General features: G+C 39.5%; 1 protein-coding gene across 2 annotated transcripts in view; it reads left to right on the top strand.

Moving 5' to 3' along the window:
- Positions 1 to 206: 206 nt before the first annotated feature.
- LOC138173829 (transcriptional repressor protein YY1) overlaps positions 207 to 25,095 on the top strand; it is a 41,680-nt gene continuing 16,791 nt past the window's right edge. Inside the window, exons 1-3 of one of the 2 annotated variants that reach the window (XM_069103922.1) lie at positions 207 to 1,016; positions 9,648 to 9,722; positions 24,371 to 24,533. In XM_069103922.1, coding sequence (XP_068960023.1) covers positions 326 to 1,016; positions 9,648 to 9,722; positions 24,371 to 24,533 — 929 coding nt within the window. In that variant the 5' untranslated portion in view covers positions 207 to 325. The remainder of the gene's footprint in view (positions 1,017 to 9,647; positions 9,723 to 24,370; positions 24,534 to 25,095) is intronic. The other variant, XM_069103923.1, reaches the window with a different exon arrangement.

Here is a 25,095-nt window from a genome sequence, read left to right on the forward strand (position 1 = left end):
AGGAAAGAGCGGAAGTCTCGCGAGGCGATACCGGAGAGAGTGTGGCGGCGGCGAGATTTGCAGTCGGGCTGAGGAGTTGGTATTTGTGTTGAAGGAGGAGGCGGAGGAGGAGAGGAGGAAGAGGGGGGGAAAGCCCGGAGACCCGGCCCGAAGGGTGGGGTGGGAGGGGAGGGGCCCCCCCCCTCCCCTCTCGCTCGTTCCCTTCCCTTCCCCACGACCGGCCGCCTTGCCCGCCTCGCCCGCCCGCAGCGGAGGAGGACGCGGACGAGGGGGTGGAAAGCGGCGGTAGCGGCCGGGGCAGGCGGCGGCAGGAGAGGCTTCAGCCATGGCCTCGGGCGACACCCTCTACATCGCCACGGACGGCTCAGAGATGCCGGCCGAGATCGTGGAGCTGCACGAGATCGAGGTGGAGACCATCCCCGTGGAGACCATCGAGACCACCGTGGTGGGCGAGGAGGAGGACGATGAGGAGGATGACGAGGACGGCGCGGGAGGCGGCGGCGGGGGGGGCGGCGGCCACAGCGGCCACCACCATCACCACCACCATCACCACCACCACCACCACCCGCCCATGATCGCCCTGCAGCCGCTCGTCACCGACGACCCCAGCCAGGTCCACCACCACCAGGAGGTGATCCTGGTGCAGACCCGCGAGGAGGTGGTGGGCGGCGACGACTCGGACGGCCTGCGGGCCGAGGACGGCTTCGAGGACCAGATCCTCATCCCCGTGCCCGCGCCGGCCGGCGGCGAGGAGGACTACATCGAGCAGACGCTGGTCACGGCCGCGGCGGCCGGCAAGAGCGGCGGCTCCTCGTCGTCTGGCGGCGGCCGGATGAAGAAGGGCGGTGGCGGAGGCAAGAAGAGCGGCAAGAAGAGTTACCTGAGCGGCGGCGGCGGAGGGGCAGGCGGCGGTGGTGGAGGCGGCGGGGCCGAGCCGAGCGGCAGGAAGTGGGAGCAGAAGCAGGTGCAGATCAAGACCCTGGAGGGGGAGTTCTCCGTCACCATGTGGGCCTCAGGTGAGCGGCGCCAGGCCGAGGAAGGCGAGGGGATACGGGACGAGGCCCAGGAGACACGTCCCCGGCTCCCCCGGCCCCGGGGATGTTTTTGTTTTGAAGGGAAGCCATGTTTTATGTGTGTGATGGGCGCCGCCATCTTCTTCGCCAGGGCAAGTATGGCGGCCCCAAAAGATGGCGGGGCCTGTGCGGCGGCGGGGGCGGCGGGGCTGCTGGGACCCGTCCGGGGGGAAAGAAAGATGGCGGCGCTGGCGGTGTGGATGGGACGTGGGGGGGGGGGGGGCGGCGGGCGGCGGGCGGCGCGCCGGCTCCACAACTAGGCCGCAATGGCGTAGTTTCTCCGAGAGGGGGAAGCGGCTGCGAAGGGGAGGGGGAAGGGAGGAGTGGAGGCGGGGGGTGGGGCCAGGCTCGGAGGGGGGGTGGGGCGGGGGTGTCTCGCAGCGTTTAACTCCACGCTGCCGCCCGCTCCTTTCTCCCCGTGCCCCCACCCTCACCCCACCTCCCCCCTCTCCAGCTCGTCCTCCCTCCGCTCCTCCAGCCACGCGCCCGCCCTGTCCGGCTGCTCCAACCTCTTTACTCCCCCCTGCCTCTGCAGCCTCGGGCGGGGGGGGAGGGGTGCCTCCCCGGGTCACCGTTACCCCGGGAGGGGGGGTGGAACCGCTGCATTGTTCTAGCCGCGGCTCGAGGCTCCGCTTTCTCCTCCTCCTCTCTCCTCCCGCCCTCTTCTCGCGGGGGCGGGGGAAGGAGCAGAGTTCTGCCTTCCCAGCCTTTTACCCCAGCGGACCCCTCACCAGCCCCTGGGGCGACCCCGGCGAGGGAGGAGGGGCCTGCCCGTTGCGGCTGTTTTCTGGGTCCACTTAGAAAGTGGAGCTTGGAGAAGGAAGTCCTGGAGGGCCGGAGGCTTCTTCGGCCGGTAAAGCCTCGGTGCTCGGAGAGGAACGGGGCCGGGATCGTGCTGAGGTTCTTATAGAGATTAGATTACAGCGCACACACCCCGGGTCTGCCCCCCGGCCCCACCCCCTCCTTTGGGGTGAGAAGCTATTTGTTCCTTCCCTTTTCGTCTCCTCTCCTCCCTAGGGGACCCTTTTCAAAAGGGGTGGGGGAAGCTTTTCCCCTTTTCACTTTAGTCTTTTAAGTTTCCCTCAACTGGTTGGTTCCAAGACTAGACCATTCTCAGGAAAGTGTGCTAATTGAAGCACTTCTTTTTGCAGTACTTTATTTTCAGCCTTTTCTCAATATTGGTATTGTCTTCATCTTTTATTCGTAGTAATAATAACAAACTGAGAAACTTGATTTTGACCTAAATTGAAACCATGATTGGAAATGAAAACTAACAAAATATTATCTCAATTTTTTTCATTGAAAATATTTTAAATTTTAAAAAATTAATTCATCTTTGGTTTTAAACATAAAAAGTTTTTTGGGAGAAAAGTTAAATATATATGGGGTAATTTTGCTCTCTAAAGAAGAAAATCTTTCAAAAGGTCTTTCACTTTGCTTTTCATAGAGATATTGTATAACTATTACCTAACAAAATTCGAGGATATTAAATAGGCGACTAAGATGATTGCTACTGCAAGTAGTAATTCATCTGAGGTTTCAAGGTTGACACTGAACTTGTCATCCCCTAACTGCCTTTTCCTATCTTCTCCTACCCCCCAAAAAATCCTGCATACCAGTAGTTTCTTTTAAGTTGCCTTAATTTTAACTTTTGAATCGAAACAGTTTAACAACAGTGTTGTTGTTAAAACCAGAAAAGAACCAACCGTGATTAAAAGTCTAGCAGATGAAACTGGTTTAGGTCTGTCCAATGAGAAACAATATAACTCAAGCCAGGTGTAGGTATGTGATTCAAGGAACAGTTGAATAAATGGACTATGCCCAAATCATCTCAACATACGTTGACATGCATCTAGAGATCTTGAAGAATGCCCTGGGGAGATTTTAGTAGCTTGACCACCCCCCCCCCTGCAGAATTTATAGAAACTGCTTAGCAAATTGATCAGGATACAGTTGTTACAGGTATTTTTAAATTTAATTTAGGGATTTCTGGGCTGTTAGAAATTTGGGGTATAAAGTTTGCTGATTTTAATTTTTTTTTTTAATTTTCCTAAAATTATTTGGGGGGGTAAATGAAAATGTACAATTGAAATGAGTGTAATATAATGTAATATAGTGTAATCCTGAAGTTATGCTTACTTATTGAAAAGATACATAATTGTACATAAGCAATTAAAAACCAATGTGAAAATTAAGGTTTAAGGAGAGATACAGCTGTTAGGAAGTGATTTGGAGTCATGAAGACTTAAGTTCAACTCTTAGGGTATGTGACTATAAACAAGTCACTTAAACTATATTCTCCTATAAAATGGAAATAATACCTTGTTGTGGGTCATTGTGAAGTACAAAACGTACTATATAAACATCAACTTAACAAATATTTGATACTCAAAATAACCCTTGGAGGTGAGTGCTGTTATCCCCATCTTGCAGTTAAGAAAACTGGGCCAAGTGACTTGCCCAAGGTCTCAATGCTAGTATATAATAAGGCTCAGTCTTCTGACCCACTGTGACCTAGCTTCCTCATTTGTAAAACCAGTATAATGTTCTGTGTTAAAATATTTAACCCCAGGGCATCCCTATGGCATGAGTATTGTGCCTGTTTTTACCATTGAGGAAGCTTGTGAGTTGGCTTGATACAAGGTGTCAAAACTTGTATTTTAACCCAACTCTGACTCCTAAATCTAGCATTCTATTTTTCAATTTCAGAAGGGTTAATAGAATAACTTCAACTTTCAATTTTATAGGTGGTAATGTGGAGTCTGAGGTAACTTGAGAGAGGCCCAATGGTGCCAGGTTAGCCTGACTAAAAATCGACTACCAAAAAGGTTGAAGATTTTTACTGTTTTAAGTAATTAAAAGCTAATTATCGGCATTTAAAAAACATTTTCCCACTGCTATTCACATAGTTGCACAATTTAGGATTTATTTTAATGTAAATTAACATAGGATGAACCTGTAACAGTTATAAGCATACTGACATTTAATTAATATTAGATGATAATATGTGGCATTTTGCTTCCACTGACATGTTTTGTGGTAGGCTATCCCCCTTCCCTTTGCCTTTGTGGTTGAGAACATATTACAGAAGAAAAGCTAAATGGTTTGTGGTCAGCAGGGCATGTCCTAAATTCCAATTCACAATATGATTTTCTTCTTAGAAGTGGGATAACTTGAAGTAGAAACATGAGTGAGGAAATGATTAAAACATTCCATTGTTTCACTAAATGTAGACAAAAATGTAAGCTTGGATTTAGGATTATTTTTTTTTAATACTTTAAACCGTTAGCATAATAGTTCTGCATTGGGATTATAATTTGTAACAGTCCAGTAAATTAGGTCATGTTATTGCCATCCTATAGATTAGGAGTTCTTAACCTGAGGTTCATGGATAGGTTTCAGGGGGCCTATTAAGTTGGATGGGAAATTTTTTTTCATCTTTATTTTGACTAATCTCTAATTGAAATTTAGCAATCCTTTCCATTTATTTGAAAACACTGAACTAAGAACAGGTTCATAGGCTTCACCAGACGGCCAATTGGGCCCGTGGCACAAAAGAAAAAAGCATGTAAAAACCCCTGCTATAGATAAAGAATTATTCATGGTAAAGGATCCTTGTCCATAATCACATGAATAATAGTGGTGAAAAGTCAGAGAGCCTAGGTTTGAATCCCATTCTGTCACTTAGTGCATATGTGACCATGAACAAGTCACTTACCCTTATGCCCCACCGTTGTCTTCATTTATAAAATGAGAGGATTGAATTAAATGATCCTCAGGCATCTCTTCTAAATCAAGATTATAATCATAAATTAAATTAGTGAAGTAAAGAGGTCCCAGGTTTAATGCTGTCAAATATAGCAGAATGTCATTTGGGGTAGAATTCTGTCCAGTGTTCAGGAATCAATTATCATATTTCACCTTCCTGCTGCTGCCATCTACCTGACTTTTCTAAGAGGAGAGAAAGAATCAAGGAATCCTATGAGCTAGAAGACCCCAAAATACCTGATCTACCCCAAAAGCCATCATTTTACAGTGGCCAAAACTGAGTTTAACTTGCCCAGGGTCACACGACTAATTAAATATGAAACATTCTTTTTATTAGTATAGCTAATTTAGAACTGTAGCTTCAATGATTATCTTTTGAATGGAACACAGGCATGAGTAGAACAACAAAGTTCTTCATTCTTCTTTTTAAGAAAAATTGAGAAAGTTATATATTTTGGGCAAATGCCTTAGTCTCACGGTATGGTTGGGTATTTATTTGCTTGCTTGGTGCTTTTTTTTAAGCTATAGTAATTTTTTTTTTTTTGGAGGGCAATTGGGGTTAAGCTATTTGCCCAAGGTCACACTAGTTTTTGTGTTAAGTGTCTGAGGCTGGATTTGAACTCGGGACCTCCTGACACCAGCGCTGGTGCTCTATTCACTGTGCCACCTAGCCAGCCCTAAGCTGTAGTTCTTAATCACAGTTCAATTTAGAATGTTGTGAACAAATTACTTTTGATGCTCTTAAAATGCTTTTTTCTTATGAATAATTAAAATAAATATTTCTATATCAAATTTAGAACTCAGTTTTATATTGGGATTCTCCAGAACTCATTTTTCTCTTCTAAATATTGAACCATTGTCCTAGTGAGAACTGGAAATTCCATAATTGTGATAGAATTGCTATACCTTTATTTGAGGGAAAGCTGTGTATTTATCATCTGTCCAACTGGATGTTGAACTGCTTTATGTTTGAGTTGTAAAGGATGTTAGAGATCATCTAGTCTAGGGATTCTTAACCTTTTTTGTATTGTGGATTCTTTTGTCCGTCCGGTGAAGGCTTAGCACTCCTCAGAATGATGTTTTTAAAATACATAGAATTGCAAAAGACCAAATTATTGAAATATTTTTAAAAGTAAATTTACTAACCCCAAGTTAAGCATCCCTGATATAATCCAATCCTTATACTAATGAAAGTGAATACTCCAGACTCAGTGACTTTTTCTTAAGTTACATAGAACCCCACATCCTTTAGTTCTATCATGAGTGTGTGTGTGTTTATGTTGAGTTGTGTAGATAAAAAGGATGAAGATGAAATACATATATCCCTCTGGGTTTCAGATGAAGTGCGTAATAATCTAAAGGATATTATATACGCTTTCAAATGAAATTGTATGGTCAGTTTTTCCTGCACTGTTGACTGTCATATATGTCTGTGTTTGTGTAAAGGAGAGTATAGAATATGTTTGAACAAATTGACTAAATTAGACTTCATTTTCAAAAGAAAGCTCCTGAGGTAAAATCTTTTTTTGAAGGAAAAAACTGTTGGCTTCATGTTTTTTGAAAGATTAAATCTGACCTCTCTTACATCAGCAGTGAAGAATTTGAGTTATGAATGAAAAGCTGTAAGGAAAAATAAATGTAACACGTGGAGGGAAGGCTACAAATTATAAATGTGTTAAAAATATTGTCATCTAATCACTTCAACATTCATTATTATTCTTTATTTTGTTGTACTCCTTATTATGCTTTCCTTTTTACTTCGAAGAGCTATAAGTATCACGAAGCTATGTGAGCACTGGTGTTCAAATATGCCAAGTGTTTTGGTTCCTATGACAAATTCAAAAATCACTTTTGGAGGAAAAGCAATCAACTACAATATATAGATTTCTTACCATCAAGAGAGGATTCCCTAGAAAGTAGAGGAGTAAGGTTATTTGATGTCTGAACCCAGTTGCTAGAGTTAATGCTTGCCTTCTCCAAGGCTTTAGCCTAGAACTGGCATTTTAGAGCTTGGTAGAAAGTAGTTCAGCAAGTCAGTAGCAAAGTAAATTAGAACTGAGGCCCCTTGAATTCTTATTCCTCTGAGCTGTTCTTCAGATGGATAGTATTGAACTATTTCACTTCCTAAGAAAAAGATTGAAATATAAAGTTTTCTAACTTCATGAGTTCAAAATGTAGGTAAATGTAAAACTAAATGGGTCTTTAATTGAATGTTTAAAATAAGTTATGAGTCACTTCATCAAATTAAATTGCACAGTTGGTTAAAATGTTAGCAAGAAAAGTTTACTATCCTCTAGTATTTAGCAAGTGCTGTAAATCAGGTTTCTGAATTTTTTTTTTTATTAATTTGGGGGGCATCGTGGTATACTTGGAAGAGCTTTAAATTTGGAGTTGAGACCTGAATTCAAATGTTGGCTCTGTTACGGGTATAGTCTTGGGCAAGTCACTCAGTTTCTCTGGGGCTCCCTTTTCTCCCTTTGTAAAATAGAAGGAAGATTATATGACCTCTAAATTTGATTTCTTAAGCACTAATTTTATGATGCGTTTTATTTAGATGTGTCTGAAATATTAGAGTAAGTGCACAGCTTAAATTGAACCAAACATTAAACTAAAAAAAAAAAAACCTTCACTCTGGCAACAAGCAGGAGGCATTTCTGGAGGGAAAAGGGATTTAGATAAGGCTTGAAGCAAACAGTTCAATGGAAATAGAGTGGAACTTGGGTCTGAGACCAGAATTCAAATTCCCCCATGTCACAATGCACCTGTTTATCCTCTTAGGCAAGTCACATAACCCCTCAGCTTCAGTTTCTTCTGTAAAATGAGTATTGGGGGAGTAGATGGACTCTGTGGGCCCTTTTGGCTCGAAATCTATTATGCTAATATATTTTAAAAGGAGCCGCTGTGGCATTAGAACCCACAGGTTTTTAAGTGTATACTTCTGAGTACATAGTTTTTGTTCTTGTTAAATTTTAATATTTGATGGGTGCTACCAGAGGGTGTGTTTGAAATGTATTGATATAATCATTACCTCTTCACTTCAGGAAAACCCAGAGTGCTGACCTAGGAGTCAGAAGAATTAGGTCCTGTGACCAGCTCTTTTAACCTTTGTGACCTTGAAAAAAGTCACTTTACCTTTTGAGATCTTAGTTCTTCTGTCTAAATTAATATTGGTCCTTTGAGGTGTTTAGCAATCACTAAGTGAAGATAGCGCATACACACACACACACACCTTCCTTGTCACAGCATGATTTGGCCAGAATGTTATCTGGAGAACTTTTATTAGGTTACATTTTCAATTCTTCGTGGAACCTTCTAATTGATTTACAGGGAAAGGATTCCCTATTCACCCAGAACAGTATTCTAGAACTCCTTCAGGTCTTTATTAATCTGGTAGAACATAATACATGTGAATTGCAGGTAGTAAGGAAACTAGAAACTATTTTGTTTCCTTGATAACCAGAGTTACATGCCTCCTGATCCTCTCTTGGTAATGTGTTGCTGTAGCAATTCTCTGAATTGATGTGAATGCTATGTTGTGTTCTTGATCATTAAAAAAGAGGGGGCAGCTAAATGATTATTTAATGCAAGAACCCATTTTTATGTCTGCCAATTCCATTAAACATTTACTAAAGATATATTGTGTGCAAGGCCTGGTTGTTGCTAGGAATACAGAACTATAATCCAAATCCTGCTCCCAAGTAGCTTGTAATCTCAGGTTAGGAGAGAGGATGTACACAGGTCACCATAATACAAGGGAAGAGGAGAAGTGCAAGAGAGAGGTTCAGGCAAAGGAAAAGAAGAAGAAAGAATTTTCCACTGGGGAGCAGGTGTTCTCCTCTCACAGACCCTGAGTTGGAAAAGACCTCAGAGGCCTCTCTAGTCTTATCCTTACTTTAACAAGGATCTCCTCCACAAGACTGCTGACCAGTATGCCCATCCCACCCTTTTTTATGTCATTCAACAAGCACTTAATTAAGTACCTCAAAGCACTTTACGTAAGGTAGTGGGGACAAACAAAGCTGTTCCCTGCCCACAAGGAATTTTCCTTTTAATTTGGAGAAACAACTGAACAGTTAAACCAATACAAAATGATTTTAGTGGAGGGGGACACTAACAACTGAGGGATTAAAGACATCCAGTGAAGGAGAACCTGTTGTATTCCAAGGCAATCCAGTTAGACTCTGGAATATTTCTAATTGTTGGAATGCTTTTCTTTACATCAAACCTAAATTGCTTAGAGTTTCTGTCCTCTAGGTCCAAGCAGAAATAAGTCCAATCCCCCTTCAGCATTATAGCTCTTCACATACTTGAAGACAGCTATCATATTTCCCCCTGAAACTTCTCATCTCTGCTAAACTGCCCAGTTCCTTTGACTAGTAACATTCTTGAATCCCTTTACCATCCAGGTTAACCTTTTTTTGAATGCTCTACAGCTTAATCATTTGTGGTTAAAATGTGACCTTCAGAACTGAGCAATCCTCTTGGCCTGATATGTTATGAAAGCCTTACTGGTCTCCCCACCCTTTTCAATCCTTACCTTAGATCCTGGCCAAAAAAATGTTTCTAATGTGTAGGCCTGATCATTATACTCCATTATTCAAATCTGTTCAGTGGCTCCTTAGTCATCTTTATGATAAAATGTAAACTTTTTTTCTAGTTTCACAGTGCTCTATAAAATGGCCCCAAGCTTAGTTTCTAGCCTTATTTCACACTATTATCCTTCATGTACTCTATGTTCCAGCCAAACTGGACTAATAGCCATTTCATGGTCTCATCTTGCCCTTTTCCACCTCTTCATTTGCACAGGCCATACCCCATGCCTGGAACAGACTCCCTCCACATCTCCGTCTGCTGAAATCCTTCTCTTCCTTCAAGACTCAGGTCTGGTTGTCAACTCCTTCCGTGAAGTCTTTCTTGTTTTCTTTACCCACCCTCCCCCTCCCCCGTTCCTGTCTATAGCTAGAAGTGATCTCTCCTACACACTTAACACATTTTAACTTGTATTAGCTAGTAAGGACAGAAATGCAGTATTTTGCTCACTCTCAGTTTGTTCATTAAGATTGAAAATCTTGTTTCAACTCTTAGCATAGCTTTTTAAAAGTTTCGCAACACTAATTTGAACCACAGAGTGTTTGTGACAGTAATTTGTGTTCAAATCACTAGTATAAGATAGGGTTTTAGACATTGTCCTAAATGTTTATAATCATCAACTGATGGTGGAGCATCTAGTGTTTGCATGGCACTGTTAGCCACTGTGGGAGATGCAAAGACAAAAGCTCATGACCCCTCTCCCAGAACTTAGCTATTTGGAGAGACGAGCTGTATTCCAAAAGGTAACTGAGAATATGAGTTGACAAATACATACAAGAAGCCACACAAGGAAATTCAAGATTAATAGATGGTATCCTATAAGTGTTGCCAGTTATTAATAGAAGTTAAAATAATCCAAAAATTGCTTGATTTTGAAATGGGATTTTGTATTTATTTGCACGTTTAAAATTTTTTATTGGTGTCTTTTGTTTTTACATCACCTTTGTTCCAAATGTATCCTTCTTCCCTACCAGCCTTTAAAAGAATAAAGGGGGTGATTAGTGAAGCAGTTCAGCAAAATTAACCAACAACCAAGTTGAAATGTGCAACATGTATAACCCCAATCCTCCCCCACCTTTACCAAGAAAGAAAGGGAGGTAAATTTCCTCATCTTTTTTTAGGGCCAGGCTTATTACCCAGAAGATACAGCTTTTTGTTTTTTCCATTTATACTGTTGTCATTGTATATATTGTTTTCCTGGGGCTCATTATATTAGAGGATCAAGCATCTAGAGCTGAAAGGTATCTTAAAAGCTATCTAGTTTCATTCTGATGAGTTCTTGCCATGCTTTTCTAAATTTTTCGTATTCATTGTTTCTTATGCCACAGTAATATTCCATTTTGATTACATTGCATTTTGTTTAACCATTCCCCAATTGATAAACATATCAGGCATTTTTTTAAGGTTAATTTCAAATTGCTTTCCAGAATGGTTTGGACAGATTTACAACTCTATCAGTATTAATTTCCCTGTATTTCTACAACCTGTCCAACATTTACTGTCTCTATTCGTTGTCATCTTCGACCATTTTCTGTGTGTAAGTTGAAACCTCAGGGTTACAGTTCTCTTATTGGGAGCAATCTTTATATGGTTAATAGTTGGTAATTCTTCTTTGAGAACTTTTTCATTATCTTTTTGTCTTCTGTTCATATTAGTTTCCTACGTATCTTGGATTTTAGACTCATATCAGAAATATTATTTGCACTTGAATATTCTGAAAATAACAAAATATTCAGATATTCTGGGAATTTTCTTCAAATGAGAAGTGTTATTTAAGATAGTAGAGAGAGGACTGGCCTACATTGTAGTTGGGAAGACCTGAGTTCAAGTTCTATCTCTGACACATTGCCAATCTGCCCAGGAGCAAGTCATTTAACTTCATTATCTTCCTCCAAACTCATGCTTCATCCTCACCCTCTTTCTGTCAAGGATGCCACCATCTTTCCAGTCAACCAACTTTACAACCTCTTACTCATCCTCAACTCTTCATTCTCCCTCAGTCCCCCACCCCCACATCAATTTTGTCAATTCTACTTACATGGCTTCTCTTGCATCTGTCCTCTTTATTCATACATCCTCCACCCAGATTCAAGCCCTTGTAAACTCGCCTGAAGCAATAATTTCTTTCTATTCAGTCTCTTCCCTTCTCCAATCCATCCTTGACACAAGTGCTAAATCTAGTAAAAACCAACTGCATACACCCTGTTCAAGAAGATTTAGTAGCTTCCTTTTTTTTTTCCCTAGGATAAAATACAGATTTGTCAGGCATTTAAAGCCCTTCACAATCTTGCTATATAACCTGTCTTTCTAGACCAATATCACATCATACCTCACAATCTGGTTCAGCCAAACTGGCCTACTTCTCCCTATATACATGTACACATTGCATCTCTTGGTTTGTGCCTTTGCACATACTGTCCACCTAGACTTGGCCATGTACCTGCCCCGCACCTATGCCTCATAGAATCACTAGTTTGCTTCAAGGCTCAGCCTCAAGTGTCAACTTCCTACAAAAGACCTTTTGGAACTCCCTCTAATTTCTTTGCATATTTTTTGTATTGGTTTATCTGCACTGCACATTTCTACCCAGTATGAGTTCTTCAGGGCAAGGACTGTGTTCATTTGTCTGTGTTTCTTTAGCTTCGCATGTAAAATAGGCACTTAAGAAATGCTTGTAGATTGAATAACACTTGAAGTGTCACAGACAGTTCCCTAGAGCTTTGTTATAGACAAGTCGTCTTTAGATGTTCCTGAGTCTCTGTACTAGGAGTTCCCTACACTGATGGACAGGTCCTCATGAAAATAACTTGTGTAACAGGACAAAACTAGGGATAAGAGTGAAGATTTCCAGTTACCCCTGGAAGTGCAATAGGACTTCAAAAGGAAGAGATTGCTGTGTCATACAATTGTCAGCAAAGACTTCCCCAAGGAGGTTAGATTTTGAAAGGAGAGAATTTTTGGATTGAGGGCATGAGCTATATGAAGAATACTAGGGTTAAGAGGAATATGTCAACAAAATTCAATTAAAAGTTTTATCAAAAGAAATGTCTAGTCCCTGTCCTCAAAGCACTTAGAATCCTCTGAGGATGACAGAAATGGAATGACAGTGCTATATGAGACAGAAGGGAGAGAAAGATCACTTCTAGCAGAAGTGGAATAGGGAAGGTTTTGTGGGGAGGTGCACCAGAACTGAGCCTTGAATGGAAGGATTTTAATAATTGATAATCTTGTTTTTTTATATCACATAACTTTCCCTAAATGCCCACCTTATAACAAAGTTAAAAAACACATAAACCAAGTTCAGCATATATGAGGTATTCCATACCCCATAACCCTCTACTATTTCCAAGGAGGGAAGCATTCTCATATTTCTTTCAGAGCTAAGCATTTAATTTCAGGGGATTTTTGCTATTTACTTTTCCATTTACATTTTTGAGGTGTTTTCATTATTTTCTTGTTTCTACGTTTACTTCACTTTGCATCAGTTTATACAGTCTTCCACTACTTCTGTGTTCTTTCATATTCATTGTTTCTGTTAGCTCAGTAATTGACCTTTCGTGTACAACAGTTTAATGATTTAATGGCATCTGCTTTCTTCCCATTTCTTTGCTGCAACGAAAAAATGCTCTTAATATTGTACTCATTACAGTTTTTATCTTTGACCTCCTTGGAGTAATATTCCTAGTAATGATATCTCTTGGTCAAAAGGAAATGGATTATTTCCAAGTACATTCTTTATGTATAAATGAAAGGATTTTAACAGGTGGAGATTGAGAGAGAGTTCATTTCAGTCAGGGGTGGCATGTGGCAACAAAGGCACAGAAACTTTAGATTTGGAAGAGAAAAGAGAACTAGTCCAACTCATTTTGCAGATGAGAAAAAGGCTTAGAAATGGAAACCATATGAGCCATCAATTGGGGAATGGCTGAACAAATTGTATATGAATGTAAGATTTTATTGCATTGTAAAGAACAGTGGATACAAAGAATCTGGACACACATGGGAAGATCTGTATAATCTGAAAGGGAAATTAACAAAAGCAAATCAATTTGTGGGATGACTATGACAGTATAAAACAGTATTGAAACACTGTAGAACACAGTGATCGATTGCCATGTCAGAAGATCCTTAGATTGAGAACTAGAAGGCCAACAGTAATCCAACCCCTACCTCTCTTTCCCTATTTACAAATGAAAAACTCTGGCCTAATGAGATTGTGACTTGCCCAGGGTCACACAGTAAATTGTTGAGGTGCTACTGTTGATGAGATGTCTCCTTCCTCTTCTGGTGGTCTGTTATTCAATCCTGTCTGACTTTCATGACTCCATTTGAGGTTTTCTTGGCAAAGTTACTAGGGTGGTTTACCGTTTCCTTCTCCCAGCTCATTTTATGGATGACCTGGCCAATAGGGTGAAGTGACTTTACCAGGGTCACGGAGCTAGTAAGTGACTGAAGCCAGATTTGCAGTCCCACTGCACCACCTAGCAGCACAAAATGAGGCAGATAATTGTCAATAAGTGGGTGCTGATGTGCAAAAAAAAATTTCATCAAAATATTTCCCCGCTCTACCCCCAAAGAGATTAAGTTGATTGATTTGAGACCTCACAATAAATAGCAGAGCCCTTACTTCATATACTTGTGTGCTTTTCCACTATACTCATGATGAGTACTTGGAAAGAGAAGATAAGAATAGAGAGAAATAAGCACCTCCAGTTTGGCTGGAAAGACCAGAAAGCTAGTGGGAAGCTGAGCTGGATTATGTAGGGCTTTGGATTCCAGGTTTGAGAAGTTTATACTTTATTTGGGTGGAGGTGGGGAGGTAGAAAGCCATTATTAAAGATGTCTGAGCAGGTTAGTTATATTCGACTTCTGCTTTAGGATAATTTCTTTGGCAGCATGTGGAGGCTGTATGAGAGAGGGTATGATTCTGAAGTAATGGTGTTAAGATAGTAGGGTGTTAGCTGGGGAAGTAGAAAGGAAGGGGATAGACTCTGGTAAGTAACATCTTCAGTGTGGGAAAGTTTAATGTGTTCTAGGTTCAGTATGGAAATGCTAAAAATTGGAATGGATTGTCCATTTATGCCTATCTATTTATCCTGCCTTCTTTTCAATAATTTCATTGTCCATTGGTAGTTTGGCCACAGATTAGAACATGCTACTGATGGGGCCAGCTACAGAGAACAAATTGTTCATGGCCACAGGCCATAAAGGGAGTTACCCAAATGCATCCATCTATCTCGAAAATGTAACAGAATGGATGAATTAATGAAATCTAGCAACCTTGTTAAGGGGACTCAAAAAGTACATGTCCTGTGTTGGAGGACAGAGTTTCCTCTATGCTGTCTTCATTGTCTTGGATGAAAAGTTACCTGAATGATTTTCCACTAGCCATACAGTAAATGTGAGGGCATATATAGCCATTTAAGTACATCAGTCTTGTTCTAGCAGGGTAGGAGTCCCCAAGATGTCTATTTTTATCCACAGTGTTTTATGGTGTTTGAGTTCAAGTATTAACTCCAAACACAGTAGTTGGATCTTGGACATTTCACCTTTAGCAAATTATAGTTTTCTCATGTGTAATGAAGGTAATAATTCTTGTACCTACCAACCTTATAGTTAATTAGGCAAGTGTTTTGTAGATCATAAATAACCATATGAAATGTGAGCTGCTCTTATTTCTATTCTGATTACCTTTCCCATTTGCCATCAGAAAATTTGAATTCTCAGCCTTTGTTGGGAGAAATCAAATGTGCCTGACTCATACTACCTTCTTAATATATGGTTGTTGATGGACTGAAAAAAAGGCTCAAAAATAAAACTTAGTTATTTACTCTATCCCAAGTTTGTCGAACATGATGTATAGACTAAGAAAACTGTGGTAGGAAAGGTTAAAGTGACTTACCCCAAGGTGATCACAAGTAGTAATACTCATTAGGTATAGCCAAGATGGTGGGAAGGAAGAAGCAGTATAATACGAAAGTTTAGATCCATTATACCCTTCAACTAATACCTAACCAACAGCAAATATCAAAAAAAGAATGCCAGACTGAATAGTGATTAGGAATTCTGCAGTGAGTCATCTTTCTAATTCAAAATCACAAATTCTACTCACTGGCAAGTGACCAAGGTGAGAACTATGGAACAGAGGTGGGCTGGGACTCATTGCTCAGAGATGCTGTTCAGGCCAGCAATACTAGAGTTTCGGATCAGTGATCAACTAAACTCTACCCCTCTGCTTCCCGCCTCCCCCCCCCCCAAAAAAAAAAAAAAAAGGTGATAGAGCTATTATCAGGCTATAAATCCCAAAGAAACAGAACTCTAAAAGAGGAGAATAATTCCAAAGCACCTATAAGCAAAACCTCAAAGAAAAATATACTTGGCCACAAGACTAATTTGAATTCCTAGAAAACATGATGTATGAGATTATAAATGAGTTTGTTTTGTTTTTAATATAAATGAAATAAGAGCTTTGGAGGAAGCTTGGCAAAAAATCAACAGCTTAGCACAAAAAGTTTAAAACTTTGCTCCAAATAAGACACCCTGAAAATTAAAAGTGAATCAAACAAAAGTTCATTATGACAAAAGTCATTAAGAAAATGGTAAAGTCAAAAGACTGAGAAAAAATAGAAGAAAATAAAAAGTTACTCCTAGCAAAAACAACTGATCTAGAAAAGAGATCTTCAAGGAAAGGTGATTTAAGAATCATTTTACCTGGGGGCGGCCAGGTAGCACAGTGAGTAAGAGCACCAGCCCCAGAGTCGGGATAACCTGGGATGGAATCCGGGCTCAGACACTTAGCACCCACCCAGAAACACCTGGCCATGTAACCTTGAGCAAGTTACTTAACCCCAATTGCTTAAAAGAAAAAAAAAAAGAATCGTTTTACCTGACAGCTATGACCAAAAGGAAAAAAAAAGATCTCAGATATATTTATAGAAACTATTAAAATAGAATCCCCCTGCAGTCTCCTGAAAGAAGTTTCAATATCCAGAGCTTCCCAAGTCAAATTAAAAAAATACTATAAGCATGTAAAAAAAAACACTTGAGTACTGAGGAACCACAGTTAAGATCCCACAAGGTTTAGCAGCTACCACAGTGAAAGAACAGAGAGCATGGAATAAGCCATTCTAAAAGGTAAAGGCATGATAGTTAACATTTGAATAGCACTATATGCCAGGCACTGTACTAAGTGCTTTACAATTATTCTCTAATTAGATCCTTACAACACCATTATCCCCATTTTACAAATGAGGAAACTGAGGCAAGCAAGTTGAATGACCTGCCCAGGGTCACCTGGCTAGTAAGTATCTGAGTCTGGATTTGTTCTTAGGTCTCCCTGACTCCAGAACCATCAATTTCTCCACTATATGTCTAGGACCATCACTGTCTCCACTATGCGACTTAGTTTACTACCAAAAATAGTTACCCAGAAAAATTTAATATACTCCTGCAGAGGGGGAAAATGGATCTTAAATGAGATATCTTTCAAGACATTCCCAGTGAAAAGATCATGAAGTTGAATAGAAACTATAGAGAAGAAATTAGAGAGGAAATAAGATGAATGCAAGCAGTGTTTGCATTCCAATGATAATATAAGCATCCTCTGGGGGGGAAATGTCAGCAGAAGTCACCGGGAAATGAGTAAGATGGATGGATTGGCAGTAATTTGTGTGGTGTTTTATCTTGGGAGGGGATACAACAGAAGAAGAAATGTATTTCACTTAGCTGGAAAGAGTGCAAGTATAAACAATCAAATGTTACAAACTTTGCTTTTTAACTCAGAGTAAAGTAAGAACCAGGAGAATAATTTATACTATTTTTTTAATTGTGAAAAATAATTTTGAAAGATTTTTTAAATCCATCGAAATGATCATGATTCCAAAGGACCCATGAATTACAATAGTGCTTACGTACTGACAGAGAGGTGATAGACATGCAGAGTGAAATTTGCGATTTTGGGCACAGATTATGTGGGAGATTATTTTGCTTGACTATGCACATTGTACAGTAATTTTGTTTTTTAATGTGTTCAGTTTGTTAACAAAAATAGGGGTAGCTAGGTGGCTCAATGAATTGAGCACCAGCCCTGGAGTCAGGAGGACCTGAGTTCAAATCCGGCCTCAGACACTTGACACTTAACCAGCTATGTGAACTTGTGCAAGTAACTTAACTCCAATTGCCTTGCCTTCCTCCCTCCTCCCCCCCCCCAAAAAAAAAAAAAAGAAAGATGCATTTTAAATCTAATAATTTGATGTAAATTTGTGGGATTTTTCCTTCATTGAAATTTTGCTGATGCAATATTGTCATGTATCCATATAGTATAGTATTGTGAGCAAGTCATTAGATGCATATATTCCTTCAAATGCATGCTGAATTTCATGACAATGTGTGATACACTCAACTGCCCACACTTGCTTGTTAAGAACCTATTGGGGAATTTGACCACTGATTATAACTTGAATTTTGTTTGTATATATGGAAAATAATGTAATCACTACAACTGTAACTCTTACACAATAGATGAAATATGTTCAAACTGTTTTCCAAAATTTTCATTCAGTACCTCTCAGGTGCACCTGAGGCTACCACCACCCCCCTGGATCTTCCAGCACCACCCAGGATACCGTACTGCCCACTTTGAGAACCTATAACTTTATACTATAAAATTATGTCACAGTATTCCATCTTTATTTGGGAATTCTGCTTCTCAGTATAGCAATATATTTATCAGATTATCATTCAATAGGGATAAGACTTTCATGCTCACTAGGATAAACACATAACATTTTTAGATTGTGAATATTTTCTAGTCTGAAGATAACAAGGTGTTATGCAGGTTCATTTACTTTGGACAACATCTGACAACAGTTTTGGTATATCCTTGAATGAAAAACTGCTGCTTTTTTTTTTTTTTTTCCCCAGTTAACAACTGCTCCATCTTCCGGGTCACTATGAAGGTCTTTGCTTGTTTTCTGAGGATTAATTAATTAGGCTCTTCTACAACAGTAAAGAGTTCTGTCAGTGGTTGGTGCTTGACCATAGGCCTTTGTGCTTGAAAGCAATGATCAATCCTATTTGATTGTGGGCTTAAATGATAGTTTGAAACACTTCCCCACGCCAACAGCTGCTGTAATATCTCTAACAGTCATTGAAGTGTGCTATTTAAGAGCTACCTGACTTTTTTACATTTCCTTAGGATGATAAAAAAAAATTAATAACTCAATAAAAGAGAGCGATGGCACAAAATCTAGCATTCAAATGGCCAAAAACTAGTTAAAGGTAGAGAAATCCTATTAATCCAAGTCCTGGTTAAGTCAGATGATTTTAGTCAGCCTGATGTCAGTAGATGTGACTACTGCTGTCAAAAAATGAAACCATATCAAAATTATTGCTGGTCCCAAGTCATTTGCATACCATAGTTACTGCAGGCATTAGGAGGATAGAGGTAAAGCTGCAACCTGTTATCTCATTGATGTCAGGAACTCCCAAGGCAGAAAAAACATACCAAAGCAGCTAAGCTGCAATGTAGTGTCTTAGCTGCTTTAAAAAAACAACTCAGAAATTGGTATCAGAGGTGGATAGTCTTTCTTATATTTTTATGTCTGGTTCTCTTTTCTCTGTGCTATAGCTGCTTCTCACTGCAGGTATTATCCTTATTTTACAGAAGTGTTCATTGAGGCTGGAAAAGGTAGTGATTTGCCCATTGTCACTTTGAGTGTTTGAAGTGAGATTTGGGGTCTTCCTGAGTACACAGGAAGAAATAGATTTTAATTAGAAGAGATGTATGAACAAAAAGATGGAGACAGGTGAACAGTTCAGAAACAAGATTATGGAAGTGGTTTGGTTTAACTGGATTGAATAATACCAGAAAATAGGAAAGGTAGATTTGAATCAAGTTGTGAAGGGCTTCAAAAGCAGGATCAGGATTGAAGGAGTTTGTTCATTGAAGACATGTTGGGATTGGGAACAAGGTTGAGCAAAGAATCTCTTGCTAAGACTGGAGGACCCAATATTACCTCCTGGCTCAACTATTGAAATAGCTTTCTCATTCTCACTGCCTCTAATTTGTCCCAATTTCCACTTGGTTCCTCCACATAGTTGCCCTTGGCAGCTAAGTGATTCCTGAAGTTCTGGTGTGACCATATCTGTCACTCATGCCAAAGAATCTCCAGTGGCTCTCTTTTGCCTCTGGGATCAAATACAAAGCCTTTTTTTTTTCCAGACTTACTACATATTACTCCCTTTGAGTCATTCTACAGTCCATCAAAATGGCCTACTTGCTGTTCCTCACACACAAACCACTTCTGTCTTTGTGCAGGTTGTCCCACATGCTTATAATGCACTCCTTCCTTGGCTTCAACTTTTAGACACTAGCTCATTTCAGAAACCACCTCCTATATGAGGTGAGGCCTTGATTTTCTTCCCTTGCCTCATCCCGCCCTCCCCCCCCCCCCCCCCAAAAAAAAAAGTTACTTTATGTTTTTTGCTGGATATGTATAAGTTTCACCTTTTAGAATGTAAAATACCTTAAGGCCAGAGACTATTTAGAGTTTGCCTTTGTATACCAGCTTCTATCACTGTATCCAAGATGGTTTAGATGTGTAGTAAAATGTCTCTACTTGATTTTGTTGATAAAAAGATTGTCCTGTATCAGTGAGAGCCCAGTAAAGTTAACATAAATTTGTAAGGAAACCAGTTAGCTCCTTAGAGGGGGTGGGTATTATTCAGAATTCCAGACCAGATCTTCTATCTTGGCCCTACTTAACAGTTTGAAGAACTTTATTAGGCAAATCACTTAAGTCCTCTGAGCTTTAATTTCACTATCTGTAAAATGGTCTTTCAGTACTTCCCTGACAAGATTGTGTTGTGGATCCCATTTGTATGTGTATTTTTAGTGTTGGCATAAGTACACACTTTTTTGCTAGAGGAATTTTTTTGTCTGTGACCATGGCATTATATATTATTGTATATAATATATATTGTATATAGAAAGGCATTTATAGTACTCAAATGAGACTGTGGTCTTATTACTTTAGTTCGTTCCTTCTAAAGATTCTAATCAGATCCCATCTATGTTGGGTGAAAGAATATATCACCAAATATCCAATTCAATCCCATTTCTATTTGACTGCAGTTTTTCTGTGAATTTGTGTAGTAGCTTTAGAGTTTATTATAAATACTTAGAAATACTTCATTATTTCAATCTTTTTTACCTTGATTATGGACATTAACATTTCGTTATCATTCATATTTATTAAACCTCAGGTGCACATCCTATATTTTCTAAAACTTGAATTCTGTGAATTCTTTAGAAGTAGGATATGTAAAATATTATGCTAATTAACAGCACATTAGTTAATCTCATGTTCACTTTACAGAGTTAAGAATTAGAAAGGAAGAAAAACATGAATTATATAAAGGAAAAGGATTTGGAATTTTATGACTTGACCATGTGAAATATGAACCTAAGGGTTCCTTCATCTTAAAGCTAGTCTAAAATTTAAACAATGTTAAACATGTTTCTATCCTGTTGTTAATATACCTGTTGGAAAATTAATTTCTTTCCCTTGGCAGCCAGTCAGTCCCTTTGTTTAACATCCATCAGGAAATATCAAATAAAAAGCATTAATGCTATCACTTAAATCTATTTTCTTATGCAGTGTCCACATCACATGTCTAATTAACTCTTCCTTTAACCTTTTCTGGGTCGAATTATCTAGGTTCTTTTTGTCATTGTCTCCAAGGTGACAAATGTATATATTGTTCCATGGTTTGTAAAAGCACTTACCTCATTTGGACCTTACCAATTTGTACCACAATTCTGTGGTACAGCTAGATTCATACATTATCTCCCATATCTTATAGATAGATGAGAAAACTGAGGTGGTTTAGTCCATTTCTCATTTTGTTTCTTTTTATACTGATCTTAGTGACCCACTTTTGACTGCTCCTCTCTCCCTTATTTCCATGATGTGATAATAGTGATTACCTGAGAAGTGCTGCGAATAATTTGAGGTTTATCTTACTATTTTCTTTATCCCAGTAGTTCATAGGCTCTTCTATATGAGTGAATGGGATGTTACTGTGAGCCAGTTTGGGGGGAAAGGGGGAGGGGTTAAAGGGAGAGGAAGAGAGATAAGTTGTTGTGAAGAAATTTGGTTACATTTCCCTCAGATTCCACAGTAATGATATGTCCATTTGTGATACAAGTTAGAGAAATGAGAAGAGGTAGATGTTAGCTATTGCCAGGCTTTTTCCTATGCCAGTCAGACTCCTCCCCAAAATTAGAGTTTAGAATGAATATAGATTTTTTTCCCCCTAGATGCAAGCTTACTTACTAGGAATTAAAACCAATAATATTTAAGGTTTTTGGTGTATAACAGGTATTTTGCTTCAGTGTTTAGAATGGGAGTAAAGATGAGTTGGATGAGGAAGAAGAGGACAGCAAAGTAGCATTCTGAACTAATATTAGGGCATTTTCCTATAAATACCTTATGCATGGGAAACAGTATAGCATAGTGTAAAGGGAACTGGGAAATGCATGCTCATATTCACGAATCTTTTACTTAATTTTGGTCACTATACTTAACCTTTCTTGGCCTCAGTTTTCTTAGCTATAAAATGGGGATAATAATGCTTTCTTTAACTTCATTCCTCCTATGAGGTAAAAGTTTTCTAAACCTTGAAAGTGCAATATAAATGGGAACTTTTATTAGTTACATTTTTAACTCTTTGAGCAATTTTTTTTTATACAGGGATCTATACTCAACCTAATATTCTTAATTTGTTGTCCTTGGCTGCAAAGGAGTAAACTTGGGGCTGTATATGTGCTTTTAGGTCTGTGGGCCAGCTCAAACAATGCAGTGAGTTCAGTGGTATCATTTCTGTGGGAGACAGTTGCTTTGCTGAGGAAAGGAGACTATTCTTAAACTAAGGACTTTGAAAGAAAAGGTGTCAGTAGGTTTGTAGGGAAGAATATTCTAAGAAAGGGTACCACAAAAGTAGATAGCTCACAGAGTCAAGAAGCTGTTCATAAATGGTCCACTGTTGGGTTGCCTATAGAGTATATGAAGAGAGGCTAAAAGAGTAGATTAAAACTAGATTGTGGGTTGTTTTGATTGGCAGGCTGAGTTGTGAGGGGTTTCCCCCTAGTAGGGAATAGAAATCACAAAGTGTCTGCTAATTTTATAAGTTACAAAATTATTTTGGTACCTACATGAAGGATGTATTGATAAGTGTGAGATTTGAAGGGGAAGGAAGGCTTTTCAACACTACTGCAATCATTAGAAAAAGATGAAAGTGAAGAGTTGGGGAAGGGAGCATTTGAGAAAGAGTTCATAATTAATTGGACATAAATGGAGGGAGAGAGAGAGAGAAAAGTTAGAAAACGGTTTTTGATCCTGGGTGGTTATAAGAATGACAATGCCACAGCAGCAAAGGAGAAGTTAGGAGGGGGCAGGTTTCAGATCAGAAAACCAAGAAAAAGGCTAGTATGAATAAAGTAGAGCCCCTGTGGTTATAAGCTACTTAAATGGACATAACCTTTAACTAATTCCAAATACAAGAGCTGTTTTGAAGATGCAGAAGATATTTTGGATTGGATACACAGGATGGGGCCACTTTCAAGGTAGGGGGAGCCTTTGGAGGTTTTTGTTGGCTTATCTTCTAAAACAAAGGTATTGGGGATCATGGTGGATACAGAGAATGGTTCAGACCCAAGAAGATAGTCTCTGATATGTACTGGCTATGTGACCCTGGGCACGTCACTGAACTTTTCAATGTTCTAGGCAATTTTAAACTAAGAAGCTGTTGGCCTAAATTGATAGTGTAAGTTATCTCACTAGTAGTTCCCTATGATGAATGAAATAATGGTCTAGTCCCTATCCCTTTGTTTTGTTTTTTTACACAGGGAAGTAGGTGTATTATAGTTTTTGGTCTAAAGATTATTAAGGAAAGTATTTTTGTAGACCTTAAAGAATCTTGTAGTTATTTTCCAGGAAGGAGAGGAAAGATGTGAGAGATTTCAAGGAGATTTTCCAAGACTTGGTGACTGAGCATAGGAAATGATGGGGAGGAAAGGTGATTTGGGTTTTGAATGTGTTAGATTTGAACTTATTTATGGCACGGTATTCCACATGCCAATGTCCTACAAGCAGTTGATCGTTATGGGTATAGTTATGCTAGTTAGAAGGAAGAAGAGAATCTTCTAACCCCCAAGCTTGAAATGTATCTCTCAGACTAAAATATGATTTAAATTTTTGTATACATATCATCATTTCTATTCCCTGTCCTCCACCCTCAGACATCTCTGGGTATCTGTAAGCTTCTTGAGGGCAAGGCCAGTTTTATTTTTAACAGTCTTTACATCTCACACAGTTGATATTACAGTGCCTTATATAGTAAGTTCATATATTATTAACTTTAAAAGATCAAGAAGATTTCTTAGGAAATTTAAAGGAAGGTACTTTTAAAAGGGGGGAAGAGGTGCTCATAATCGAGAGGCAGAATCTTGTATGCTGGGGACGGCTAGGTGGCGCAGTGAATAGAGCAGCAGCCTTGGAGTCAGGAGGACCTAAGTTCAAATCTGGCCCCAGTCACTTAACAGTCACTAGCCGTGTGTCCTTGGGCAAGTCATTTAACCCCAATTGCCTTGCCCTTCTCCCCCGCCAAAGGCAAACAACAAACAAACAAAAAAAAAAAACAATTTATGTGCTTAGGAGTCACTGAAGTAATGTTAAAGAGAAGGAAGGCTGTTTGGAGGGGGGAAGAAAAAGTTATTGAAAACCTGGTTGGGGGGATGGTTAGTGCAGTTCCAGTAGAGGAAAGAGATGGCTACAAAATCTAAATTACTGGTTGCTTTAACTTTGAGAAGTTAAAGCAGTTCTAACTGAATCTGCACATCTTTATAAATCCTAGGGTAATCTCATAATGTGTTTCAGATGATAAAAAAGATATTGACCATGAGACAGTGGTGGAAGAACAGATCATTGGAGAGAATTCACCTCCTGATTATTCTGAGTACATGACAGGCAAGAAACTTCCTCCTGGAGGAATACCTGGCATTGACCTCTCAGATCCTAAGCAACTGGCTGAATTTGCTAGGTAAGTCACAAGAATTGCCACCTCCCCAACCCCACCCCCCTTTAAAAAAAAAAAAATTTAGAAAATGCTCTGCAGTTCTGACCAGCCATGATACTGTGCCTTAGTTGCCATTGTAGTTTGTATTATTTTGCTAGGTAAACTTTGAAAACAAAATTGATCAGTTCTATTTTAAGCAAGTGTGCTAATGTGTGTGGCAGCATTTTGGATCCTTTGAGACCATAGAATAGAGACAATTTTCTCCATCATAGAAACCAAAAATCATCTTTACCACATTAACTCTGCTGTTTTAATCCTAAATTTTGAAAGTATATTAGACTAGAGTTTAGGAGACTTGGGATCATAGTGCTGTTTCTGTTGACTGATTCCAGAGAGTTATTCAACCATTCTGTGCCTTGGTAAGACATTAGTTAAATTAGAGAATGTTTTGGTCAGATCAGTTAGCAGGCATAGCCTCATCCCTAACAACACAAATAGGTGACTAGGAATCTCTAAGTCAGTAACTGGTGAAAGGTTAGGAGAGACCTAGACCAAGGTCCATATACAAAGGCTCTTGCCTCAAATA

The sequence above is a fragment of the Petaurus breviceps genome, unplaced genomic scaffold (assembly GCF_028583685.1).
Source record: "Petaurus breviceps papuanus isolate PSGF00001 unplaced genomic scaffold, PetGlider_PUasm1.0 65, whole genome shotgun sequence".
Classification (NCBI taxonomy): Eukaryota; Metazoa; Chordata; class Mammalia; order Diprotodontia; family Petauridae; genus Petaurus; species Petaurus breviceps.